General features: G+C 34.2%; 1 protein-coding gene and 1 long non-coding RNA gene across 2 annotated transcripts; one reads left to right on the top strand and one right to left on the bottom strand.

Annotated features, from left to right (window-relative positions):
- The first annotated feature begins 1,870 nt into the window (after positions 1-1,870).
- Positions 1,871-18,118, top strand: LOC126968711 (large subunit GTPase 1 homolog). Its single transcript, XM_050813802.1, has 10 exons — positions 1,871-2,063; positions 2,138-2,361; positions 2,949-3,170; positions 4,204-4,324; positions 4,772-5,296; positions 6,063-6,215; positions 6,704-6,842; positions 8,842-9,038; positions 10,340-10,428; positions 17,591-18,118. The coding sequence occupies exons 1-10, from the start codon at positions 1,968-1,970 to the stop codon at positions 17,712-17,714; spliced, it is 1,890 nt and encodes a 629-aa protein (XP_050669759.1). The 5' UTR covers positions 1,871-1,967; the 3' UTR covers positions 17,715-18,118.
- LOC126969132 (uncharacterized) lies at positions 16,691-20,918 on the bottom strand. The gene is made up of 3 exons (XR_007730357.1): positions 20,786-20,918; positions 19,026-19,200; positions 16,691-17,109 (listed from the first exon to the last, which is right to left on the bottom strand). It is a non-coding gene; the product is annotated as an uncharacterized LOC126969132 (long non-coding RNA).
- Between the last annotated feature and the right edge of the window lie 3,629 nt (positions 20,919-24,547).

Here is a 24,547-nt window from a genome sequence, read left to right as displayed (position 1 = left end):
ATAAAATATCGACAGTACAAACACTTGAGATAGATTATAATATAATAATTTTTATTCTAGATGAATTAAATCAATACTTTATCACATTTAATCACTTTAAGCATTCTTTATTAGCTAGCTTATTATTTGTTCTTAAGTGCTTACCTTTCTTTATCCAAAAATAATTTAGCTATGAAAATTTTCTTACTCCCATCTGACCAGCCAGATTTTAAACCACATATTTTACACATTTTTTATTACATGGTATAGCTTAGAAAGTCTTACGCATTTATTACACAATTAAGCACATTACCCTGAATAAAGTAAAAGAAAACGAAAATTCGTAACAAAAATTGTTAAGACTCACTTTTATTTTGAATGAACGACATGTCACATGACACTCAAACCAAAACAAACAAAAGAGTCGAATATATGTTAGAGCGAGACAGCGTTTGCCGCCATTATTTTTAGTGCTATGTTTGGCACCTGGCTGTGTAGTGTGAAGGTAGTTTATAATTTATGGCAGTCGTATCCGCAAGATAGTCGAAGCCATAGACCAAGTATAGCAACTATACTTGGTCTATGGTCGAAGCAGTCGACGGTAAAGTTACAACAAGTTTGTGTAAACAGCTGTCGCCTCATAGATATTATAAGAAATACATAGATAAAATAATAATTTCAATTTGTGCTACGGAGAGAAGAAAATTAAATTAAAAACCACACGAAGAAAATACGGAAAATATAAATAAAAATATAAATTCTTACGGTGAGTTACAGGAAAAATATCAGAATGAGTTATAATGAGCGTGCGTTAAAAGCGGACAGTCCGTCATATTTTTCATACAAACTGATACAAACGCTCATACGTGATTATGGCGTTCTATGTTTTATATGCTTTCATTGCTTTTATCGCATTAGTCTTGTGCACTGTACGTAAGTTTCGTTTGATACACAAACTCAGAATATAAAAAACATTGATGAATGGTGAAAATAAGAATTAATAGTACTAGTTTTTTTAAAAGCCGGTTAGAAAACTCTAAGTTACATTCTTCTTTGGCATAGCAAAAGCAAATACCTGAAAATGTTTGCTTTAATATCATAATATGTTTTTTTTATGGAAAAGGAGGACAAACCAACGTACGGGTTACCTGGTGTTAAGTGATCACCACCGCGGTGGTGTACGCGCTTTTTTTGAAGGTACCTAAACCGTATCGTCCCGGAAACACCGCACGAGGAAGTTCATTCCACAGCTTAGTAGAATGTGGAAGCAAGCTCCTTGAAAACCGCACCGGACCGCAACACATCCAGATGGTGGGGATGATATCCTAACTTTTGGCGTGTCGTGCGAAGGTGGAATTTGGCGGCAGGAATCAGGTGAAACAGCTCTTTGGAACACAATGAAGCGATGTCTCTACGCAACACCAAGTGATCCAGCCGTTCACAGAGCACTGGGTGCCCGGCAATTCAAGCTGCTCTGCGTTGCATGCGGTCAAATGGATCGAGAAAAAAAAATTGGCAAGGACATTAAACCCTTAAGATCACTGAGTTAACCCAATTGACGTTACATTTTAGTTGGTTTTATCTATTTAGAGCATTAGCAACTAGACCATCACCTCAAAACCAATATACAATGAAAGAATAATAGATAATTTTTTTTTGAATATACTCAATTAGAAGAAAAGCCCCCATTAGGTTAATGGGCAAAGAGACAATAAAATGTAGGATAAACGTCCATTTTATTGTTAAATAATTATAGACATTTTTGGTTCTGCTCTGGACAATAATTATAGACAATAAAATATAGGTTAGACCTCCATTTTTTGTCTCATTGACGGTTCATCCTGAACTGTCAAAACTGGTATGTCAGTTGTCAAATGTGATGTAAATTTTATTATTGTGTTCCTCGAAAATAAAATAATTGTAGGTACAATGCGTACATATAACCTTATAATTTTATAAATAAAATTTGGATACCTATTGTTTTTAAAATGGGGAAAAAAAACAAAGAGTCTCTCGGTCGCGCCCTTATAAAAGACAGATTTGCTAAAAATCGACATAGAAGACATGTGGAAGATAATACCCTGGTAAATATCTGTAGTATTGGAGCTATGTTTGTTTTGTAATAGTAAGATTATAAAATACATACTTTTCTCTACAGTTACATACTACAGAAGTTAATGACGGATTTGATTGGGGAAGATTAAACCTACAATCAGTTACTGCCGAATCCTCCTTACAAGAATTTCTGTCTACTGCAGAATTAGCAAATAGAGAATTTATCGCTGAAAAATTAAATGTTAAATATGTGAAGTCTGCTCCAAATGCTGTGGAATTGCAGACATCTCAGCCAGATTTTGATGAGCCTCTTACAGTGCCTAGAAGGTAAGGTATAAAAACAACTTTCAAAATTAGGTATTTCATTTACATATTTTGGTATAATATCTGCTCAGTTAAAACATTTTATAGGATAACCTGTCCAAATGAATTCTACATCTTTGGGCAGTTTATAATGAAGATATTGGTCCACAATTGGTTATTTTTACTTACTGGACATTGTTATTTCAAAATTTTCTTTTAAGTCCGAACAGCTATTCCAAAAAATAATTTTATGGTAATAGGAGATATAGTTACTATAATAGGATTTTTATTAGTGGCAGTCAGTGATAAGACTATTATATATAGCATATCCTAATCCCTAGCAGATAAATAATACAATTCAATTGGATGTAATTAAAAAAAAACATTAGAAACCAAAATCATGTTTACATTGAGCTTAGAACACAGCTGCAGCCCTAGTGTCCTTCTTTAAATGTCATCATGACTTAGTAGCCCAACCCACATGTATGGAATACACTAATATTTATTTAAATTCCTTAAATGTGGTGTTTGGCTTGGAACATTTTTCAGGAACTATGTCCAATTAGCTTAGAAATCTATTTCTTTAACAAAAGTTGTGTTGCTTATTTTAGGCCCCCATGGCAACCTGGTATATCAGCAGAAGAGCAGATAAATAGAGAAAAGGATTCATATCTTGAGTGGAGAAGACATTTAAATGAGTTACAAGAGAGGCTTGGAGCAGCTGTCACACCATACGAGAGGAATATCGAACTGTGGAAACAATTATGGAGGACCTTGGAGAAGTCTGATGTTGTTCTGCTACTTTTAGATGCTCGAAATCCTCTGTTATTTAGGTAATTAATTAATAAGTAATTAAATTAATAACTATATAATGCATTTTGGTTCAGGCAAGTTTTCACTGTTGTTTTGGTATATTATTATGTGACAGTACAGCTTGGGCCTGTGATCTTCATTTTAACTACAGTGAATTGCTGAAGCCATAACATCACTAGGAAGTACTTAATCAAGTGTCACAGTTTATTTTATAACAGATTTGTATGAATTTCTTATGTAGTCAATAATAATAATAATAAAAATTTAAGTATTCAGTTGTTCTTATATATATCTTGAAATTTGAGTGTATGATTAAAAGATATTCAAATTCAAATATTTTTATTCAAAATAGGATTTATAATCACTTATTGAACGTCAAAATCTACCACCCATTCAAAAGAGACTGCCTCAGACCTGAGAAGAATGGGCGCAAGAAACTCAGCGGGCTTTTTTTTTTATATAAAATATGGATTACAATGTAATATCGTACAATAAACATTAATAATTAAAGAGCCTGAGGGTGTTCGCTTTAATCCCAGTCCGTGGTGTCATTAAGAAAATTGTTTATGCTATAATAACCTTTTCCACACAAAAGTTTTTTAACAATTCTTTTAAATTTCGTAACACATTTGTTTTGTACATTTTCTGGGATCATATTGTAGAAGCATATACATCGCCCAACAAAAGACTTACTAACTCGACCTAACCGAGTAGTAGGCATAACAAGTTTATGTTTGTTCCTCGTGTTAACATTATGAATGTCACAGTTTCTAGAAAATTCCTCAATGTGCTTATGAACATACAAAACATTATCAAAAATGTATTGAGAAGCAACAGTCAAAATGTTTATTTCTTTAAATTTTTTTCTTAATGATTTGAATTTCAATTTGATATAGGCAGCTGGAACCTACTAGAAATATTTTCTTAAAAAATTTGTGTGCAGAGTAAATGCTCTGCAAAACTGTCATACTGATTTTTAAGAACATGTTTATATAATTTAAATAATTTTTTAATTTGCTTTTTTTTAATATACTATATATTTTTATTATACAGATGTTCAGATTTAGAGAAGTATGCATCAGAACAAAATTGTAAATGTATATTATTGTTGAACAAAGCTGACTTGACAACAGAATATGTGCGAAAATGTTGGGCAGAGTACTTTACTAAAGAGGTTGGTATATAATAAGTTACGGCTTTTTTTGTAACTATTTGTAAGATAAGTTAGTATTATGGTAGTTCCCTATGTATTCTCTCCTGAAATAAACCCTAATTGACAGATGAAACCCATTCTCACTTGATCTTAGGTACCTCCACATTTCATTTTGCTGATAGATGTTTATTATTACAAAGGTTACTTGGAAATTTTACTTTTTACATTTGGATATGGTAAAGTTTGCTCTTTTGAAATTTATTAATTAAATTAAGAAGCTTACAAACTATTTTTTTTCCAGTTTTCAAACAACTTTAATTGTAATCTAATGGTTATTATTAATATAGCTAAATTGAGTATGATAAACCTTAATATTTTTAATAGCTTTACTTTAATACTTATTTTAATTATCATAATTTACTATCTCTTTATTTTTAAAACTTCATTTACTGTCTTTTTATGTTTCAGAGAACACCCATTATTTTCTTTTCAGCTGCTAAAGCTACAAAAGAAAGAAAAATCTCGGAAGAAATTGAAAAGGATATAAACGATTCAGCAACAGAATCAGTTGACGGAGATGATGAAGCTGAATCAACTGATGAAGACGAGGAAGAAAACATACAAGAAACAGAGAATGATATAAAATTGTTCAAAAAGCAATTAGATGTTATTAATGCTGCTGTTACCAATACTGGAAATAGACTAGAAGCTATACAAATGGCTTTAGACAAGGCAATGGAAAACTTTAGACTTGGTATGCCAATAGAACCTCTAAATAGCAATAATGACATTGAACAATGTAATGAAAAAGTTGCAGACAAACCAGAAATAAGTAACTCTCATGAAATATATGATAGAGACAAGTTACTAGAAGTATTGAAATCTTTGAAAGTTGATAACTTGAAAAATCCACCAAGAGTAACAGTGGGCATGATTGGATACCCCAATGTTGGGAAATCTAGTTCAGTCAATGTTCTGATGCAAACAAAAAAGGTAAGAAATGTGAAGTATAGTACTAAATATAATGGTAAGTAATTATTTTCCAAGTTTTTCTACTAAAAAGTTTTAGACTGATGTCTCATTTGTTTGTTTCTGGTATGTATTTTCCCATTATTATATTTATTTAAATATATAAGTATAAAGATTTCTATAATTTTCAATGGAGTTCCACAATATTGCAACTGATACAATTTAGTTTTGTGAAAGTAAATATTTTTAAAGTTAGAAAAGAACTAATGACTTTTTTTAATGATTTGACAAAGAAAGAATATTGATTTAAAATTATGATTACATACATAGAAAAAACAGTTATTTTTATAAGATGGCCATATTGACTAGGTAGGTACAGTTGTAGGTAAGGACGACAACGTTAGGGTTGTCAGAAGAGGTAAGAGTCACGCGATAAATAAAAATGTAGGCCAATAGCGTGGTGCGATCTGAATTACACCTTATTGTGTAGCCGAAAGAGTCTCTATTTCTTTAATTGATTTTGCGGAGTAAGCCTTCTGTACTTGTACTATTACGTATTCTTCGGCTTAAGTAACATTTTCGCCTGTAGATGTAAATTAAAAACAAATCTTAAAAATTAATTGGTATGTTCCTTGTTCCATTTTCTAATATCAATGTCTGGACTAAGGAGTTATGGATTTTTATTTGCGACTTGCTAAATGTATAGAACACAGTAACAATTTTTATTGACCAATTCAAGTTTATTTTTATTTAAAAGCGAATATAAAAAATTTTATTTTATTTTCAATAGGTGAGCGTAAGTTCGATGCCGGGCCACACGCGACATATACAATCATTAATGTTGGATGAGGACATTGAGCTCCTGGACTGCCCGGGATTGGTGTTGCCAGCTTATGCAGTCACTCCAGACCTACTGCTTACTGCGGTGTTGCCAATAGATCAGGTTATTATCATTTATCATCTTAAATTAAGCTTGGCGAGTTTGAGTTGAAAAAAGTTTTTTAGTGTGATTAAAATTTGTAATTGTATTCGCCATTACTTATATAAATTTTACTCACCACTATCTTGAAAACTAAGAAGAAATAAAGCTAACATTATTTATATTGTATTTATACAAATGATTTAAGTTTTCTTTAGTGTTAATTCCGCCAGTATTTGTTTTTAAACAATTCGACACGTGTTTCGTCTCTACACGAGGCATCCTCAGGACGTGTTGTCTCGCCAAACTAAAAAAGACTCAGTCTCGTGCCAGATTTTGGCGAGACAACACGTCCTGAGACTGTAGACGGCCTCGTGTAGAGACGAAACACGTGTCGAATTGTTTAAAAACAAATATTGGCGGAATTAACACTAAAGAAAACTTAAATCATTTGTATAATTATGGATTTCCGCAAAGTAACGCCTACTTCAATAAATTGTATTTAATGTCAGATGAGGTCTCACGACGCAGCGATGGCGCGTCTATGTCAGCTCGTGGGACGACATACGTTCGCGGAGCGTTACGGCCTGTTGCTGCCAGAATACCAACAAGATGACATGGAATACAAGAAGATCCTGACTGCGCATGCCTGTATGTTTATAATAGGGGTTAAAGTATGAAATTGGCGTTCTATTGTAATAGGTTTGAGATTGTTGGGTGAAACTTTTTTCATTTGGTATCTATGTAGTTCTTTTTTTTAATGTGCAAGATTCGTTTTTTTTTATGGAATAGGAGGACAAACGAGCGTACGGGTCACCTGGTGTTAAGTGATCACCGCCGCCCACATTCTCTTGCAACACTAGAGGAATCACAAGAGCGTTGCCGGCCTTTAAGGAAGGTGTACGCGCTTTTTTTGAAGGTACCCATGTCGTATCGTCCCTGAAACACCGCAAAAGGAAGCTCATTCCACAGCTTAGTAGTACGAGGAAGAAAGCTCCTTGAAAACCGCACTGTGGAGGACCGCCACACATCCAGATGGCGGGGATGATATCCCAAGTTGTGGCGTGTCGTGCGAAGGTGGAATCTTGGTGGGCTCTTGAACACTCGTCTGTGAGTAGGAGCGCTCGATTCTCACACTTGGTCCTCCACAGTGCGGTTTTCAAGGAGCTTTCTTCCACGTACTACTAAGCTGTGGAATGAACTTCCTTGTGTGGTGTTTCCGGGACGATACGACATGGGTACCTTCAAAAAAAGCGCGTACACCTTCCTTAAAGGCCGGCAACGCTCCTGTGATTCCTCTGGTGTTGCAAGAGATTGTGGGCGGCGGTGATCACTTAACAACAGGTGACCCGTACGCTCGTTTGTCCTCCTATTCCATAAAAAAAAGAGCTTTCTGGGTATTTTCAAGAATGCCAAGCGGCACCGCATAGTAATATTGTCTCAGGGCGCAGGCGTTTAATGTATGTATTAAGAGACCGTCCTGAAAAATGACTGATTTCGGTTAATTTTGTTCCGTGATTCTGAGAATATGTTACATAGCACTATCAAAACTGTGTAGGTTATAGATAGCATAACTATTCATCTTGGATGGTAATCATTCAATATTCAATGCCATTTTCTTCAAGAATCACGTCAGAGTGAAATTTGACCATCGTCTCAGGAAAAACTACTAGAAATCTTGAGTATATAAAAATATAAGTAACTACATAATCCTTTTGAATTTGTGTTGATTACTTTTTGAAATGAAACTTCTTTAGAATCGTTGTGATTTCAAACCGGATGCAACGGAAAAAACAAGTAAGAGACACAAATACAAAAATGTGTAGGGTGAAGCCGGCAAAGAATGAGACAGAAATATGCATACTATTGAAGTGAAAACTTCTTTATCATCGTTGTGATTTGAAAGTCGATGAAACGAAAAAGCGACACTAAAAAGAGCAGTCACATCAATTCATAAAATTTAACATGGGAGATAATGAGATAGGAAGCGTAATACATTGTTTTGGTACCAGGCGATCAAAGTTAAAGAAGAGATTGTCTTAAGTATGGCGCGAGTATACCTTAATATATTCTGACTACAATTACTACATAGACACCAGGAGAACATATTATTATAATATATATTAGTGGTGGTAGGAATGTGTTTCATAGCGGTGAAATCATGTGTCATCCTAGCAACACGTACCAGGAATTCATATGCAGCTTAGAGGTTCATGCACCATGCAGGTTTCAACTCTGACATGTATACTTTGTACGCACGTCATGTTTTTTTTTTATAAAAAAAGATGAAATTACGTCAGTCTACGAAATAATTCAGCCACTAATGATTTTTTTTTCTTATTTAATTAATGTTAGTAGCACGTTATTTAAGAAATGAAATACAATAATATTATTCTATTTTACTAATATTTTTTTTTTCTATTATATAAATTTGAAAATGTATTAAAAACATGCACACAAAATCGATCGCCTCTGTTTCAACTCAGCTAGCGCACCAGGAGGTCGTATCACTCCTACGTTATACTGTCTATAACGTGCACAGTTTTGATACTGATATGTAACATATTTTCAGAGTTACGGAACCAAATTGACCGAAATCAACCTTTTAAGAGTCTTATCTAAAGACCCATTAAATGTGTCATCCTATCAGTCAACAGAGGTTTCATGAGCGCCTCGGGTCAACCCGACGTGTCTCGCTCAGCTCGGCAGTTGTTGAAGGACGCGGCCAGTGGGACACTGCACTGGGAACAACTACCGCCGGGATTCGAACCGTCTACGATCCAGGCTCGCATTAACGAGAGAAGCGAGACTAGGAAACCTACGCCCCGTGAGACGAGAGCTGTTGAGGTTAGTGGATATATATACAAATGATTTAACTTTTCTTTAGTGTTAATTCCGCCAATATTGGTTTTAAAAAACAATTCGACACGTGTTTCGCTTCTATACGAGGCATCCTCAGGACGTGTTGCCTCGCCAAAATCAGGCACGAGACATTATGGAAACATTTCAGTCTTTACTGTTTTTGTTTTTTGTTGTTTTTAAAAACAAATATTGGCGGAATTAACACTAAAGAAAACTTAAATAATTTGTATAATTATGGATTTCCGCAAAGTAACGGCTAATTCAATAAATTTTGTTAGTGGATATGATAGGAAAACTGTTTATTTTATAACTTTTCAGAAATCACATTGAAACCTTATCGCTTTCTACATCTAAATTAATATCGCAAAAAGAATGAAATCCTTTTCCACGTCCTTATATACCTTTTAATCAATAGGCCAGTCTCTCAGCAACACATTGGGTTTTTGTGTTCGGTGATATTGTTACAAGTGGTATATGTATTTATAAACAGTTTGTTATTTTAAAGTGATATCCCACCCTTCTGGGATTAAATATACAAATATAATGTGTACCAATATTCAAGCCCGATGCGGTACTCTAACCCGCGCCTGTCGGCTTCCGTCTGAGCACTCTTACCAACTGAACCCACCGTCCGAGTGACGCATCGACCGAAACTTTGGTATATCTTGTTCAACTGTCATGTCTATGTATTTATTACATTATAGTGGTATGCGTTGGATAGAAATCAGAATAAAACCCACACTTACTTTTGTCGTAACGCAAGTCGAAGGGCACATGAGACAATCCATCTGCTCTTATCTCGCTGAAGGACATATAAGGTGACCCCTGTGAATACTTCTTACGCAGCAAATGGTCACACTAAGAGAATATACAACACAATAATAGTTGGCCAATCCGAAATAAGTCTATGCGCGTAATCCTAAAATGAGAACAAATTAATTGGTTATTTAATTATTTGTCAATCAACATACAATGTAATATAGAAATATTAAACAATAAGAAATTACAATAATATATAGAAACTTCACATATATATTATTTAGCGGCAACATAAAATTTAAAATGGCGAGAATCTTTAAATTGATGAAGCATTATGTGATCTCTAGCGTTCTCAAAAAAAATACAGATATTTGTAATGTATACCACGTGTTAAGCCACGCCCATGCAGTTTCAAATTATTATAAATGTGTACTCTTAACATTAAGTAGCCTGCTAATGGAACCTGCAGGTAGGTTCCATCATTATAAAATCTACATTTAAAATAATATATTTAAATTCTCACCCAGGGTTGGTTGAACAAGTCTGCGGAAATTGACAACGCATTTTTTGCGATGAAGAAAAGTACAGCGCACGTGAAAGGAAAACCTATATTAGGGTAAGTCTCTAACTGTATCTTAATTACAGTAAGTTTTTTTATGACAACTGTACTTCAGTTGATGGTAATTGATACACTCTGCCCATTACAATGCAGTGCCGGTCAGGATTCTTGAAACACCCAAAAATTCTGAGCGGCACTACAATTGCGCTTGTCACCTTGAGACATAAGATGTTAAGTCTCATTTGCTTAGTAATTTCACTAGCTACGGCGCCCTTCAGACCTATACACAAAAATGCTTAAACATTACTGCTTCGCGGCAGAAAAAGGGCCCCGTTGTGGTACCCATAATCTAGCCGGCATCCTGTTCATAGGTATCTCCTCCCACTTGTAAAGTGTTCCTTTTAATTAAATCAAGGGACACTATGGTCGAGCTAGAAGAAGAAGAACACTAGAGAGCAGTATCTAGAAATCAGAACTGCTTGCCTCCTGTGCCAAACATGCAGGCAAGGAGCTTTCAACAGCTTTCGCTTACAGCCACTTGGTTTCGTTCCGTTCTTATTGTCTCTTTCTGTGCGTCTTGATGTCTAAATCTTAAGCGGTCCTAGTAAATAGCCTCGCGACTGTAATTTTTTTTACCTCTGGAGGCACAAGTATTAGCAAAGAGACTACCCAGTACCCAGACTAGCCAGTGGGAAGCTCCTTTGCACAGTTTGCCGGCCAGAGCATGGGTATCACAACGGCGCCTATTTATGCCGTGAAGCAGTAATGTGTAAGCATTACTGTGTTTCGGTCTTGTTGAGGTACCAATGTTTATCTCCAAAACATAGAGAATGAAAATTAGTAAGCGTAGTCTATGGAATTAAAAAGTTAAGTGTCACAGATGACAGTTGACATAATGTAGAAAAAGGCTCGAACTACGTAATTAAAAATTGGTTTTTTGTGAAAAATAGAAAATAAGGAGAAAACATGTAAAAGGAAGAAAATAAAACGAAAATATTAAATCATATGTTTTATTCTGCTGGAAACTACTCCCCAACATGTCTGAAGGGCACTGTAGCTAGTGAAATTACTGGGCAAATAAGACTTAACATCTTATGTGTCAAGGTGACGAGCGCAATTGTAGTGCCGCTCAGAATTTTTGGAGTTTTTCAAGAATCATGAGCGGCACTGCATTGGTCACGGCGTATTAATTAACATTATCTGAACGTCCTGCTTGTCTGGTCCCTTATTGTCATAAAAAAAACTCTTGGGAATTACCATCTGGAATGTTTGTTCTTTTCCATTTGGCGACTCCCATTTCTTAAACAGACGGCATCTTTCAGAATTAGACTATCCCACTTCTGACATCAGTTGTCACATTTTAAGAAGATTCGATAGGCATCAGGGGACCTACTCCTAAAATCGATATTCGATAAATCGTGGCATTAGTCGTGTCGAATCCTACTCTTAGTTACATTGTAATCAATGTCGAAACGATGATTGAACGAACGAAACATTATTCGATATTATCGGTCCTAACCCTACTCTTAGTTGAAAATGTCAGAGACGAATATTCGAATTTCACAAATAATCAAACGTCACTTTTACGATAATCTCAACGACACCTTCTAGGCTGTCGATGCTATTATCGTTTCAAGTTGTATAGATATATTTGCCATACAATATACATACTTAATAAATATTATTGAAATAATTATATGTGATTTACTATTCAACAGGATTTTTTTACTACTAAGTCATTTAAGTCATTTTGTTGATCGTTTATGCGTAGAAATAATGCAAATGGCCGCCTGAGAAATAGGAAGTCGACGAGAAGTCTGGCATGGTCCTTAGCGCCTAAACTATGTTTTGACTTTTAACACTTAGCGACATAGCACAGATAATGCTCAGGTTTGAACATATTTCATTCACACTAACATCGTAAAAAAATCAAAATATTAGTCTATGGTAACGATAAACGATAAGGAATTCGAACATTTGTTAGAGTAGGATAGTTGCGATATATTCGGAGTATTATCGTATCGTTCCGAATGTATCGTTGTCGATTTTACATATATATACATGCGCAGTAGTGACTAATACACTCCCAATTAGGAACCAATAACAGTATAGTGTGTAACGAGTACTCACTATTCTGTTACTGATCACCAAATCGTTAAATCGCCTTTTATATCGTTATTCATTTTATCGCTCACTTAATGAATGACTTAGTGAATAAAATACGCACCTATTTATATAAGGTATCTCGAATGTTCTGGAGGGAGTAACAAATAAGAACAACTATGTTTTATAAATAGAGTTGTTAAGTAGGTATGTTAAGGTCGAGATTCTATAACCGTGACCGTAAATTATTACTACATTATAAGTGTATTAACTCGCATTGCAAACGGCGACAACGCTGTATACTCCTGATATTGTTCGAGCTGATAAGGTGTACCAAAGAATTGGCAATCGCTCGAGATTTCGAGACCTAGTATTCCGATACTAGGTGAGGCATTAATTTTGATTGGTTTTTTTGTGGTAAACGAGCAATCTTTAGTCTTCATAAGATACATAATAGCTTTAAGGGTAAATGTATACACTTCTATAATAAAGTCCCAGCCACTGTTCAGGTATTATCTATAAATAAATTTAAATGTTTTATAAAAAAAATGTCTCTGTCGTAAATCCTATTACTCCACTGCTGAATATCTAAATGATCAGACAGCCTGGGATTAGATTGTGATTATTTTATAGTCATAGAAATGACTGTACAATATTGTATACTTTTATTGAAAAGAGCACAAAAAAAGAATGCTGGGAGAGTTTCTTGTGCCGCTTCTTCTCTCTCAGAGCGCCATTTGTTTCCGCAGCGGTAGTAGTATCTAGTAGTTATAAGAAATGACATCAAAAAGAATTCTAAAGGAATCAATTTTGAGAAAATAAATGCCTTTTTATGCCGTCTGGGGCTTAAATTCGACAAGGTTCATTTTACCCCATTCCGCGACTCTTTCAAGTAAGGACTCGATAGTAGACACAAGTTTTTTCCGAAACATGTCGATGATTTCCCGAGACAGACCTGCATAGTAGGTATATACGGCATCCCCAGTACACTACTCGTCTAACATATTATCATTGAAATGAAGAAGAAACAGTGTTGAGCTGTATGAGCTAGGCTCTCACGTATAGATCGCTGGCAAGCGTCTTCCTACTGCCCCCAACAAAAAGCCTCTTCACACCTGTGTCGCCTACTTGTCGACAAGATATTTTATTTATTCTTGTGGGGCAAGATTTGAGATTTGTAGAAAAAAGACAAAGACTTCATATCTTAAATCATACTTGCTTGACAACTAGTTATGAACCTAAACATTCATTTTAAATTAAATAAATCAGGATAAGAAATTATGTGTCTTACATTAAAGCTAATTTTGAACAGTTTATGATAGCTTATTTTAACAGGCCAACAAGAACGTCTAAATCTACGTGTTTATATAACACGTGTTCTGTGTTGTTTAGTGAATCGCTCCCGTAAACGTGAGCTACGATTTCTAAAGTAAACACTTTGGGAGCGGTGAAAGGTTTGAACAAGAGCATGCTCGAATGTTGTGGAATTCTGGATGATAATTTTTAGTTGTGCTCGCAACTGACGAATATACTTTTAGTGCGATTTTCACGATCGTTAACCCTACCGAGAGCGGACGCCTCGTAAACCAGTAAAATTTTATGAATTAACAGTTGGCCGACTTCCAGTGCCGCAATATAACACACATTTCAGATCCTCAATATAATATCGTTGGTAATATTCGATGGAGTCGCTTTCATCTTGAAAATGACATTTAGTGGTTTCGTTATACAAATCTTGACGCCTATTTCGCTAATGGATATAAAATATATAATTTTAAATATGAGCGTGCTTTATTTTGGTACTTTTACTTAATTTAACCTTTTCCCAAGATTATAAAATAGATAATTTTTCATTGTTTTTTGTACCTATGCCGTGGAGCTACTTTCTGGTGGCCGTGCCAGTTATGTCAGTTGTCCATAGAGGCAATCTTTATGGTACTATTATTCTATACATCCTGAAATAGCCCCGACTCATACATGACATTATATCTTTATCATACAATTATTTTACATTATAATGTATCGATATCTCTGTTTCAAAGTGTAACAATTCGTAAAAGGGTTCCAAAAGTACAAGAAACAACTCGAGTTGTTGCTGTTAAAAACGAAAATAATAATATTTTCGTTCTTGACTTATGAATAATTATTTTAAGTAGCAACTAAACTGCTCTCACTTAACGACTTGTTTCTCTGTGGTATTGGTGGGCTATCGTTTATCGAACAATTTCTCATATTTATCTCAAACGATATATACTCAATTTCAGACTTGTTATACTTTGGAACTGAGTTATTGATATATATATATATGCTGAAATAGCCCCGACTTACTTCGTCCAAATGTCTCCTTTCCATCCTTGTGTTCATTGTGCGTGACAACCCGAAGCATTGCTTTTAAACGATTACCGACTATTGTAACGCGGTACCAATTTCGTACTGAGCCCAAATGATGAGCACCTATAGATCTCTATGAGAAGAACTTATAAACCAACCACCTGAAGAATACGACGTATGAATCGTCATTTATATTTATAAATAAGATTAAATTTTCTGTCCGAGTCCATGGACAATTATTATCCATATATATAACAAATTTAAAACCACACTAGACAAACGATATGTATGTTAGTATATGCCCCCTGTACCTGTATATCAATTGTATAACCGCATTCACTCACATCGAAAATTGTATCTCTTGGTAATGTGGTTCTGGCCGTCATAATAATAATTATCTCTTAATAGCCTAAGATCTCACATTTTAACTGACAATCATGTACTATCGTACACAGTAGGTAAATATAAAACTTCGATTTTGTATTAAAATATAAAAATCAACAATAATATACCGGCCAAGGTGGCCAACCTAACCCTGTGGCTGACTTCTCAGTCAGCCGCAGCAGAGAGCTGGCGACCATATTTTTTTCTAATCTTTGCATCACTTCCTTTTAAATGACGTAAAATTGATTAAATAAAATTTTTGTTGGAATTTATATCAAAATATTATTTATACTGAAATAAATTACAAGCAATTGAGGCTAATTTTTTTAAAAGTTACCTTTACATTGCGTAGTCCCTCAGCGTTCATTTAAAATTAGTTTTATCAAAAAAAAGGAAATACCTGCAGAATCGAGCAGTGGGATCTTGTACTATAAGTCACTCACCCGGCGGAAGTCTGCGCTATAACATTTATACTTTCCTATTGTTTTCCTTAATTTTAAATATATTTTACATTAACTATGTAGGCTTAAGTTCTATTAATATTCGCTATTCCTAAATCAACTATTTAACACGTACTAATATTTACTATATTAGAAAAAAAATTGTATAATTGCCCTGTCCTGCCCTGGGACGTAAAAAGCATAGGTAAGTCCTACCTTTTCGATGTGGGAAAGCATTAATGGGCTAGACTCCACCGGAATAATACCGTCGAGTCGCACAGAAACAGGCAAAATTTTCGCATAGATTAGTTTCGAGAGTGCGATTTCAAGAAACTTTCTGTCACATACAACTAATGTAAGGAATGAACTTCCTTAAGTGGTGTGTCACGGACAATACGAATTGGGACTTTAAAAAGCGCCTACAGCTTAATTAAATGATCGGCAACGCTCCTGTGATGCTTCTCTCTTGTGGTGTTGCAAGAAAATGTGGGCGGCGGTGAACATACGTTCGCTTGTCCTCATCTTTCATAAAATATAATTATTTCTTGGTTTAATAAAGCTTTAAGTATTTAATTCGTGTTGCACGAATACGCTGATTACTTACCAAGTTCATTTGATCCTATTTCATAAAATAATACATAGCTACTCATTAATCGTAAAGATACTAAATTTTATAATATAAAAAAAATGTTAATAGATTTGAGGAATAACGGACCTATTTCCAATATTTAGTTTCCTTATAAATGTCATAGGTCCCACTTTTTCCGAACATAAGTACTGTATTTTCAGTAAATTAAATCAAATAATGCTATGGCGGTATACTCGAATTCATATTGAGTTATTGCATGTAACAATAATGCACAAATACAAAAAACTTTATTGACAAAAATAATAGTTACAAAAAGATTTATCAACGGACACCTCACTAGGTTACTGCACCATAACCTATAAATGAATGAACCTATGTGTACTTTATTCCACAGGAAGTTTTCCTTTTCCGTAAGATTGCCGAATAAACAAATAACTTCAAAATAATCAAATCAAAATATTTTATTGCAAGTCACATTTTTACAAAAGAGTAGTACATTGGATATGTGACGCCTTGCAGGGCACAACAATGTTTTATATAAAATAAATAAGTTTTACACATAAGAAAACTTATAATTGGACGTAGTTCCTGAAATTCGTGTTTAAAGTTTAATAAATATTAGTGTATTCCATGCAAGTGGGTTGGGCTACTAAGTCACGATGTCATTTCAAGAGTGACAGTAAGGCTGCCATTTTTTGTCAGTCTGTTAGTATGAAACACGTGACCAATTTTGTGTTCTTAAATCGTAACTCAATTTCGACATGATTGTGGTTTGGAACGTTTTTCTGGAATTACGTTAAATTATGAAATCGTGCGTGTGAAAGCGTGGATCAAACTGGCGCATCCCGGATGAAAGGCAACGGCACTATCCTTTGCGCCACCGAAGCTTTCCTGGAATAGTTCGACCTGTTATAAAATCATCACAGTAATCGCGACCATCATATTCACGAAGCCTCCTAACACAAACAATGAATTCAAGATCTGAAGGTTGATGCATCCAATATACGATCATTTATATTTATACATTTTATTATTTATTACTTTTTTAATTAATATTTCAAAGTCAAAGTAACAAGTTTAAAACGCTTTTAACTAACACGATCCATATAGTTGATGCAGCACCCTACACTACTAATTTGTTATATATATATTGCAGCCGTTGTAAAATAAATAAATAGATTGAAAAGAGTGGCCGTTGAGTTACTTGTATGTTCTTCTCACGAGCTTTAATTTTTCCGAACATATGGTAGATTCAGTAATTTAAAAGATATATTTATAGTGACGATTCAAAAGCGTTTAATTTAATTTTAATTGAATAATGTTTGACTTTGACTTTAGTTGTAATATATATTGTATCTTTATTTACTTCCAGAATCAGTGGCGTCCAAACAGCTGACAAACTCTTGAGCAAACCCTGGAAACAGGAGAAGAAACACTCTAATAAAAACAAGAGAGAGAAGTTAAGAAGGGTTTATTCTCACTTGGACGAACATTAAATATTGTTTGTAATATTTATGGAAGGGAATCATTTGTCCAACCTTACAATAGATTTACAACTAAATCCTATGCATTTGTATTTTGGTTAAATCTAAAATAAATTTATTATATATATGTATATATATTATAAAATAAACGTAACCATCGGCTTTATGACACGTAGACGCCTAATAAAATATGAAATGCTTTGAGATACCATATTAGGGACACAGCCTTTATACAAATCATCATAATCACAATAGCCAATAGCGACTGGTAAGCTATATGCTGTAATTAATAACTGACCAATGAGGATTAAAATCCCCGCGCCCGTTCCGGTTGAATATATTGTTTGCAATATGAATATACGAATCAAATTAGAGGTATACGGGTCTATAAGGTTAATGGTTGTAAAGTTATAAAATGTGTTTTATTATTTCAATACAATTCCAGTGTTTTTTGAACTGATGAGCCAATCTGTTGTTGAGCAGTATTTTATGCCCATAAGAATGACGATATGATCTGAGGTTTTTTTATGATAATAAGGACGAGACGAGCAGGTCGTTATTGATACGGCCCGGCTGTGCCGCTCACGGCACTACATTTGCGGTCGTCACCTTGAGAAACACGATGTAATTCTCATTTGGACAATAATTTCATTAGCTACGGCGCCTTTCGGACCGAAACACAATAATGCCTAGACATTACTGCTTTACGGCAAAAAAGGCGCCGCTGTGTTACCCATGATCTAGTCGGCATCCTGTACAAAGGAGCCTCCCATTACAAAACATTCTAACGCCTAAAGTACATAATGTGAGACTCTCCGCGTGATAAGATGGGCATAACCCGCCTAGACTTAGTGAAGGTAAGTCCAGGCAGAAACTTATAAAAACACCAAACAAAAGTACTATTTGCAAACTCATGACTGTTGCTGGTGTCATGCTTAATGATCATGACAATCTTTACTAAACCAAATCTAGATAAATATTTACATCTTTTGCATTACTTGGTATCGGAGGAATTATAATTCAGTTATGCTACGTATTTACCTCTTTATTTATTGAGCGAAGCGAAGCTCCCACCGGGTGACACCAATTGATTTCTGTGTTAAAATGTTTCTCGGCCATTTCTGGACAGATTTTTAAAAAAAAAAGAACTCACAGAAAGTTTTGGAAATTTTCTAGGCTATTGTCGAGATCGAATTTTGAATAACGACGAGTTACTGTGAAATCTAAGAAGTCGAAGAACAAGCCACTTGGTATGTTGTTAAAGTTTTACTAGTTACGTTATCTCTCCAACTCTAGGTACTAGATTTTAAAATAATAACTTACACTCGATTAATTCACTAACAGCCTACATTGTGGTTGGAAACGTGAAAATGACGCTAGAATGCAATCCTTATTTCCGACTTCAGTCGATCACGACCAATCGATCGATCAGTTTGATGGTGTTCCGGTGGCTATTTGTGGTCTCCATCATCAGTTCCACTTCACCGAATGATATTTCCTGTATACAAATGCCTAATTCGTTATTCAAAAAACCAAAAATGGTTTGTGTATAAGTAGAAAGAAGAAGAAAGAAAATAATTTTTATTTGATCACACATTTACAAAGAATAAAATTAACATAAAAAATATATACAGCAACACAACACTAAATCTAAAATAAAAGCAACAATAATAGTTGTATGTGATCAAATACAGGTCCCTCACTCAGCATTGTGCTGCAGCAAGCTGCAGCGCTGGTTTTCAGTGGGAGCCTTACTTGGGTGTCATCACGGATACAGCCTGCCCAAGTTACCAATCAATTACTAAATAATTAAAATTTAATGATGAGACACTAATAAAAACTAAATAAAATAAACGAAGCACAAATAAAAATAATCAGGAAAATAGTAAGACAATAAAACAAAAGCAGTATTACAAAACACAACCGCTGCCTGTAGCAAGGACGTACGGTATAAGTGCTGGAATGATTAATTTAATTTTTTTGTGTAGTTAAAAGAAAAGTTTTTAATTTATTTTTAAATGATGATTTTTATGATTATGATATTACTGGTGGTGGCGTTCCAGCACTCAGTTGCGGTAAACTTAAAACTTCCGTTAAATGCGACTGCGAGGCATAAAAATGCCTCGGCGTAGCCATTAAAGTCAGGTAAAAATCACGTTAATGCTTGCTAACCTTGATAGGTCTTGGTATAGGTTGTCTAATGTCAACCATATAGGTTTCTCACGCAAGTATTTTGGGATACCGTTCTTAAGCATCCCAAAGAGTGGCGAGATGTAGTCTTCTGCGTGGTTCCATTTTTAAAATGTTTGCTTCTTTAATGTAAGGAGTGACATGTGATCGAGCAGGGATGTTGATGCAAAACCTGGCGCATTTTGCATGCATTTTGGACTCGCTGAATAACCTTTACAGTCCTGCTTAAGGGTTGAGACCCATAAACAGCTTCACTATAATTCAGTCTTAATAATACAAGCGATTCGCATAGACATATTCTTAACTTTACATTAGTATAATGTTAGTATAGTGCCTCAATTATAAAGCAACTTTAAGCGATATGATTAAGGACGGTGGTTTCGAAGCGGAGTGCGGTGTTAAAAAACTCCTAACTTAACTTAATTATTGCAGGAGATGAATCTATGGGTAATCACCAGATCTGTTGCCTATTTATTTATTTATATTTAGTTCCCTTAATTCTTCATATCAGTATATTCCAATTCCATCATAAACTATTTTAATGGAGCCATAATATGCCATATCTATTTGAAAAAAATCAGATCGGGCCATAAACGGCGGATATATGAAGGAAGGTAAAAAAAAAACAAAAAAGATAAAACTAACAAACATAATACTTAAGTAAAGAAAAAAAGTCGAAATTAGAACCTCACCTATATTTTAAAGTCAGCTGAAAAGGAAATAGCGATGTGTTAAATTTCGCAGCCATTCATAAAACATCAAACCTTAATTACGATCTAGTCTAACTCATAACTAATGGCACACACAAATACAAACATTTATTAGCCAGTCACGCGCACAGAAGTAATTGATGCAAAGCTGGAAATAATAAATATTTTAACATCTTCACTTACTGCGCTCTAGAAATCTAGATTTTGTGGTTATTTATTATTTCCAATAATCACGTTTTCGCTGGCGTGGTTTATGTTGGCTGCTACTTCGGTGCTGAGTCAGAGCGCCGTTTTATTTGTGAGTGACCTGTGGAATCTACCCGTTTGTTTTCTTCACATTTTGCACGTAAAATATCTGTGATATAATTAGTTACAAAGCCCAGTACAGGATAATATAGATATTAATATAAGTGTATTACGGAGAAAGTTAGAACACTACCCATAGTGCGATGCATAAGAAATTTTCAACAGGATTAAAAATAGTTCTTCATCTTTCAAGGAACGACTAACCGCCTTCAAATAACAGTGGATACTCCCTCATATAAGAATTGTACCTATCTTGTACCTATTTGCGTTGGTGATATAAGAAGTTTCAGACAACAGTGTTTAGAACCTATTTTCATTGAAGCTAAGTAGTTATAATTATTTAATTACTTTAATATGTATTTGGTTTCAGATTTATAACCAAAAGTGACGAGATAAGCAATACGTTCACCTAATGGTTATATCTGCATATAACAATGCAGTGCCACTCAGGATTGTTGATTAGAAAGAAAGAAAAATGTTTATTTGCAACGTATAGTACCATAATACTTACATGTAAATATCTACAAAATATATCTATAATAACTAATTTAAAAGCTTCTAAACAATACATTTCGTACCCCTACCTACCTATAACTAGAAACGGCGAGAGCGCTCGTGTATTCCTCTGGTGTTACAGCGGAGTATGTGAGAGCACGAGTCAAGTAACTCGTATTTTCTTTGTCCTCCTCTTTCATTAAAAAAATAAGAACAATGACATGTATTGAAAACTGGATAATACACCATATTCAAATAAAACCACGTCAGTATCCATGGAATGTGAATCTTATAAGTATATTTCATCTTACCTAGCCGATCATTCTGCTGCGGTGGGACTTGCTGAACAATGGAGTACGTTCTCATAAAGGAGACCTTTTTCACTTTGCTGTTGAATGTGAACAATGCATCAGCAGCAAAGCGGAAAAAGACAAATTTATGGAGAACTATCAATCCTTCTTCTATCTTCTATTTCTCTTTTCTTCTAGCTAGTAGCAGTAGAGCCAAGATTCGGAATAGTTCATCTCAAAATTTCTTGTGTCTGAAAGTACGGTGGCGGAAGGCAAGATCAAACATGCCCCAAAAAACTTTTAGATGGAGCCACATGAAATATTTAGTATCTATCTATTGATCATGATGAGCATCGTTAACGTCGGTATTCTACTGCATCTATGATGGGATGTGTTCTTGAAGATCTTGCCGCGAATACCGTCGGACGATTTGACGCTATTATATCTTTAAGGTTAATTATGTATAGTTTACAAAAATGTATGATTTATATTTCCAAATAATCAATTTGTATCAACAATATTAACTAGTACTAAAGTAGTAGCTATGTAATGTGTATAAAATTATGCAATCATCTACCGCTAGAACTAAATTACCTACTCCAGAAACGATTTTCTGGACTTCTATTGGAGTGGTTGATTGAAAAAAAATTATAGCGTTAAGGATCTTTTTAATATTAAGTAAAATTGTTTGCATGCTGATTTAATTAAGCCGACTAGAAGATATAATTACAAATTCAAAATCTAGAAGTACTATTATAATCGACGCAATAAACAAATTTAAATTCATTTCATTCCTGCCCATCACCGATGAAGGAGTTGTTTCTTCTTCTTCTTCCAAAGTACAATTTATATTATTATTATCCTGTGGTTTCCTATCACTGTTTACCTCTTACAACATTCAATGTGAATGCCAACAATCTACAAACGACTGGTTAGAGGCTAGATGACGACTTTTCTCACTTTATTTTTAAAACTTACTGGAAGAAAAACTTTGATGTTACCAATTAAATTAACTTTCGTTTAGTAGAAGATTAGCAAAATAATAACTTATACTAATTATTTGTAATTCATCCGTTTAGCGGAAGATTACCAACGGCCGTAGAAACATAACTTAAATTAAATGTATCTGATTATATATATTTTATATATCTGGTACATATCACAAATCCTTAACATAAATTATCAAGCTAGCAACAATATTTTGTTGACGTTTCATGGATGTATGTTCAAAGTATTTCATTTTAAAATAACTAGACTTACGAACAAAGTAAATATAGTACTTCAAAGATTTCCAGCAGCGATCGAAAAATGTTTAACAGATTTAATTTAGCAATTCTTACGGAAATCCTCCTCGCAATGTTTTGGCAATTGGCCTATTTGTACGTACTCAAATATTATAATATAAACAAATTTGTTCACGTAAGTACGTCGGTTTTCTAATGCTCCCGTTGAAAATGCTGTGGGCTAAACAAATGTTTCGAGTTCGCGACCCAACTATGACGTAGGCAATCTATTTATTTTTATCGACCTATTATTAGGTTTATGAGATTAGCTCGGAATTTAAAAATAGTACCATGTGTCATTACTTGTCCTCACTTTAGTAACATTTTAAATATTTCAACTTTGTTGATGTTGGATAATCGTAATACTACAATAAAAGTAAGTAAAAAATCTCTTAGTAGATTATCTCCGCGATAAATAGGCGATACTAGTGCGAAGAGGCCGGCGATTACTACGTGAGTACCGACAGAGGCATCGGGATTGACAATCTTGAGTAATTTAATCATAAAATTTTGTGACATGATTGGGAGGACGACAATACCCCTATACGCCTAAACCTGCATAAATCAACGCTCAGAGGGAAGATGTCCTACTTACCCAATTACTGCTTAATCAAACAAATACAAATTAGTGTTTCATGTATTGATTGACAGATTTAAATAGTTAGAATTATGTAATACTTATACCAAACTATGATCCAAAAAGAACAAAGTTATTATTGAGACGCCTTCCGGAAAACGGGTCTTCATATCTCGCTTAATATAGTAATTCCGAGCGATTTTCAAATTCGCTGTTATCTGGAAAGTATAGCCATTACTTTCGAAAAAATTAAGGGGTAATCAATATGAAAGACAATACATCAAGTATACAAATATATATGTACTTTCAAACTAACAATCTGCAAAGGCGAACCGCGAAGGGCCTATCGTCGTTTCTCCAGTGTGCTTTACAATGAACAACCCACCACGAACAAGCAAACTATTGGATGAACTTTCTTGAACGGTTCGTCATTATTAAAAAAAGCAGTCAGTAAAAAAAAAATATTTAACAAATACAAATAAAATCATCCAGACGTTAAGTTATCATTTTAAAATATTCAAGACAAGATTTGGTATTCACTATAAGACAATTAAAGATCTGATGCGGTAGGTTTGATAATAATAGTATTCCTGCACATTTTATTTTTAAGAGTACCAACATAGCTATCTGTGAAGTTTTATCTTAGCTCCAACCCAATTCACTCAAAACGCCATTACTGACTTATTTGTCTCACAGACGGCAACAATAATTGACATTGTTATTTCCTGCTATAAGTAGAATACATTTATTGAAAACAAAAAAATCATATACAACAATTTTTACAATACTTGATTACATACATGAAGTTACGACTATAAACCAATTTTTTTTTTTTATTGTTCAAAATATACAAGAAACAAACTAAACTAAACAATTTAAGCCATCCTCATGAAACTGAATTGTTTATGTTAGGAATGGCGAGTTCTCTTATTCTAAACTTAAAATATTATAATATTTAATAATTATTATTCTAAAAATATTCAATTAAAGTCGA

Source organism: Leptidea sinapis, chromosome 1 (assembly GCF_905404315.1).
Source record: "Leptidea sinapis chromosome 1, ilLepSina1.1, whole genome shotgun sequence".
Lineage (NCBI taxonomy): Eukaryota > Metazoa > Arthropoda > Insecta > Lepidoptera > Pieridae > Leptidea > Leptidea sinapis.
Note: the sequence above shows the minus strand (reverse complement) of the source record. Positions and strands in the feature narration are given on the sequence as shown.

What these genes read in the sequence shown, in the direction of transcription:
- LOC126968711 (XM_050813802.1), top strand. Translation starts at nt 1,968, where the DNA reads ATGGGGAAAAAAAACAAAGAGTCTCTCGGTCGCGCCCTTATAAAAGAC. An exon ending in ATGTGGAAGATAATACCCTG is followed by an intron (nt 2,064 to 2,137) that starts GTAAATATCTGT and finishes TTTTCTCTACAG; the next exon opens with TTACATACTACAGAAGTTAA. An exon ending in TTCTGATGCAAACAAAAAAG is followed by an intron (nt 5,297 to 6,062) that starts GTAAGAAATGTG and finishes TATTTTCAATAG; the next exon opens with GTGAGCGTAAGTTCGATGCC.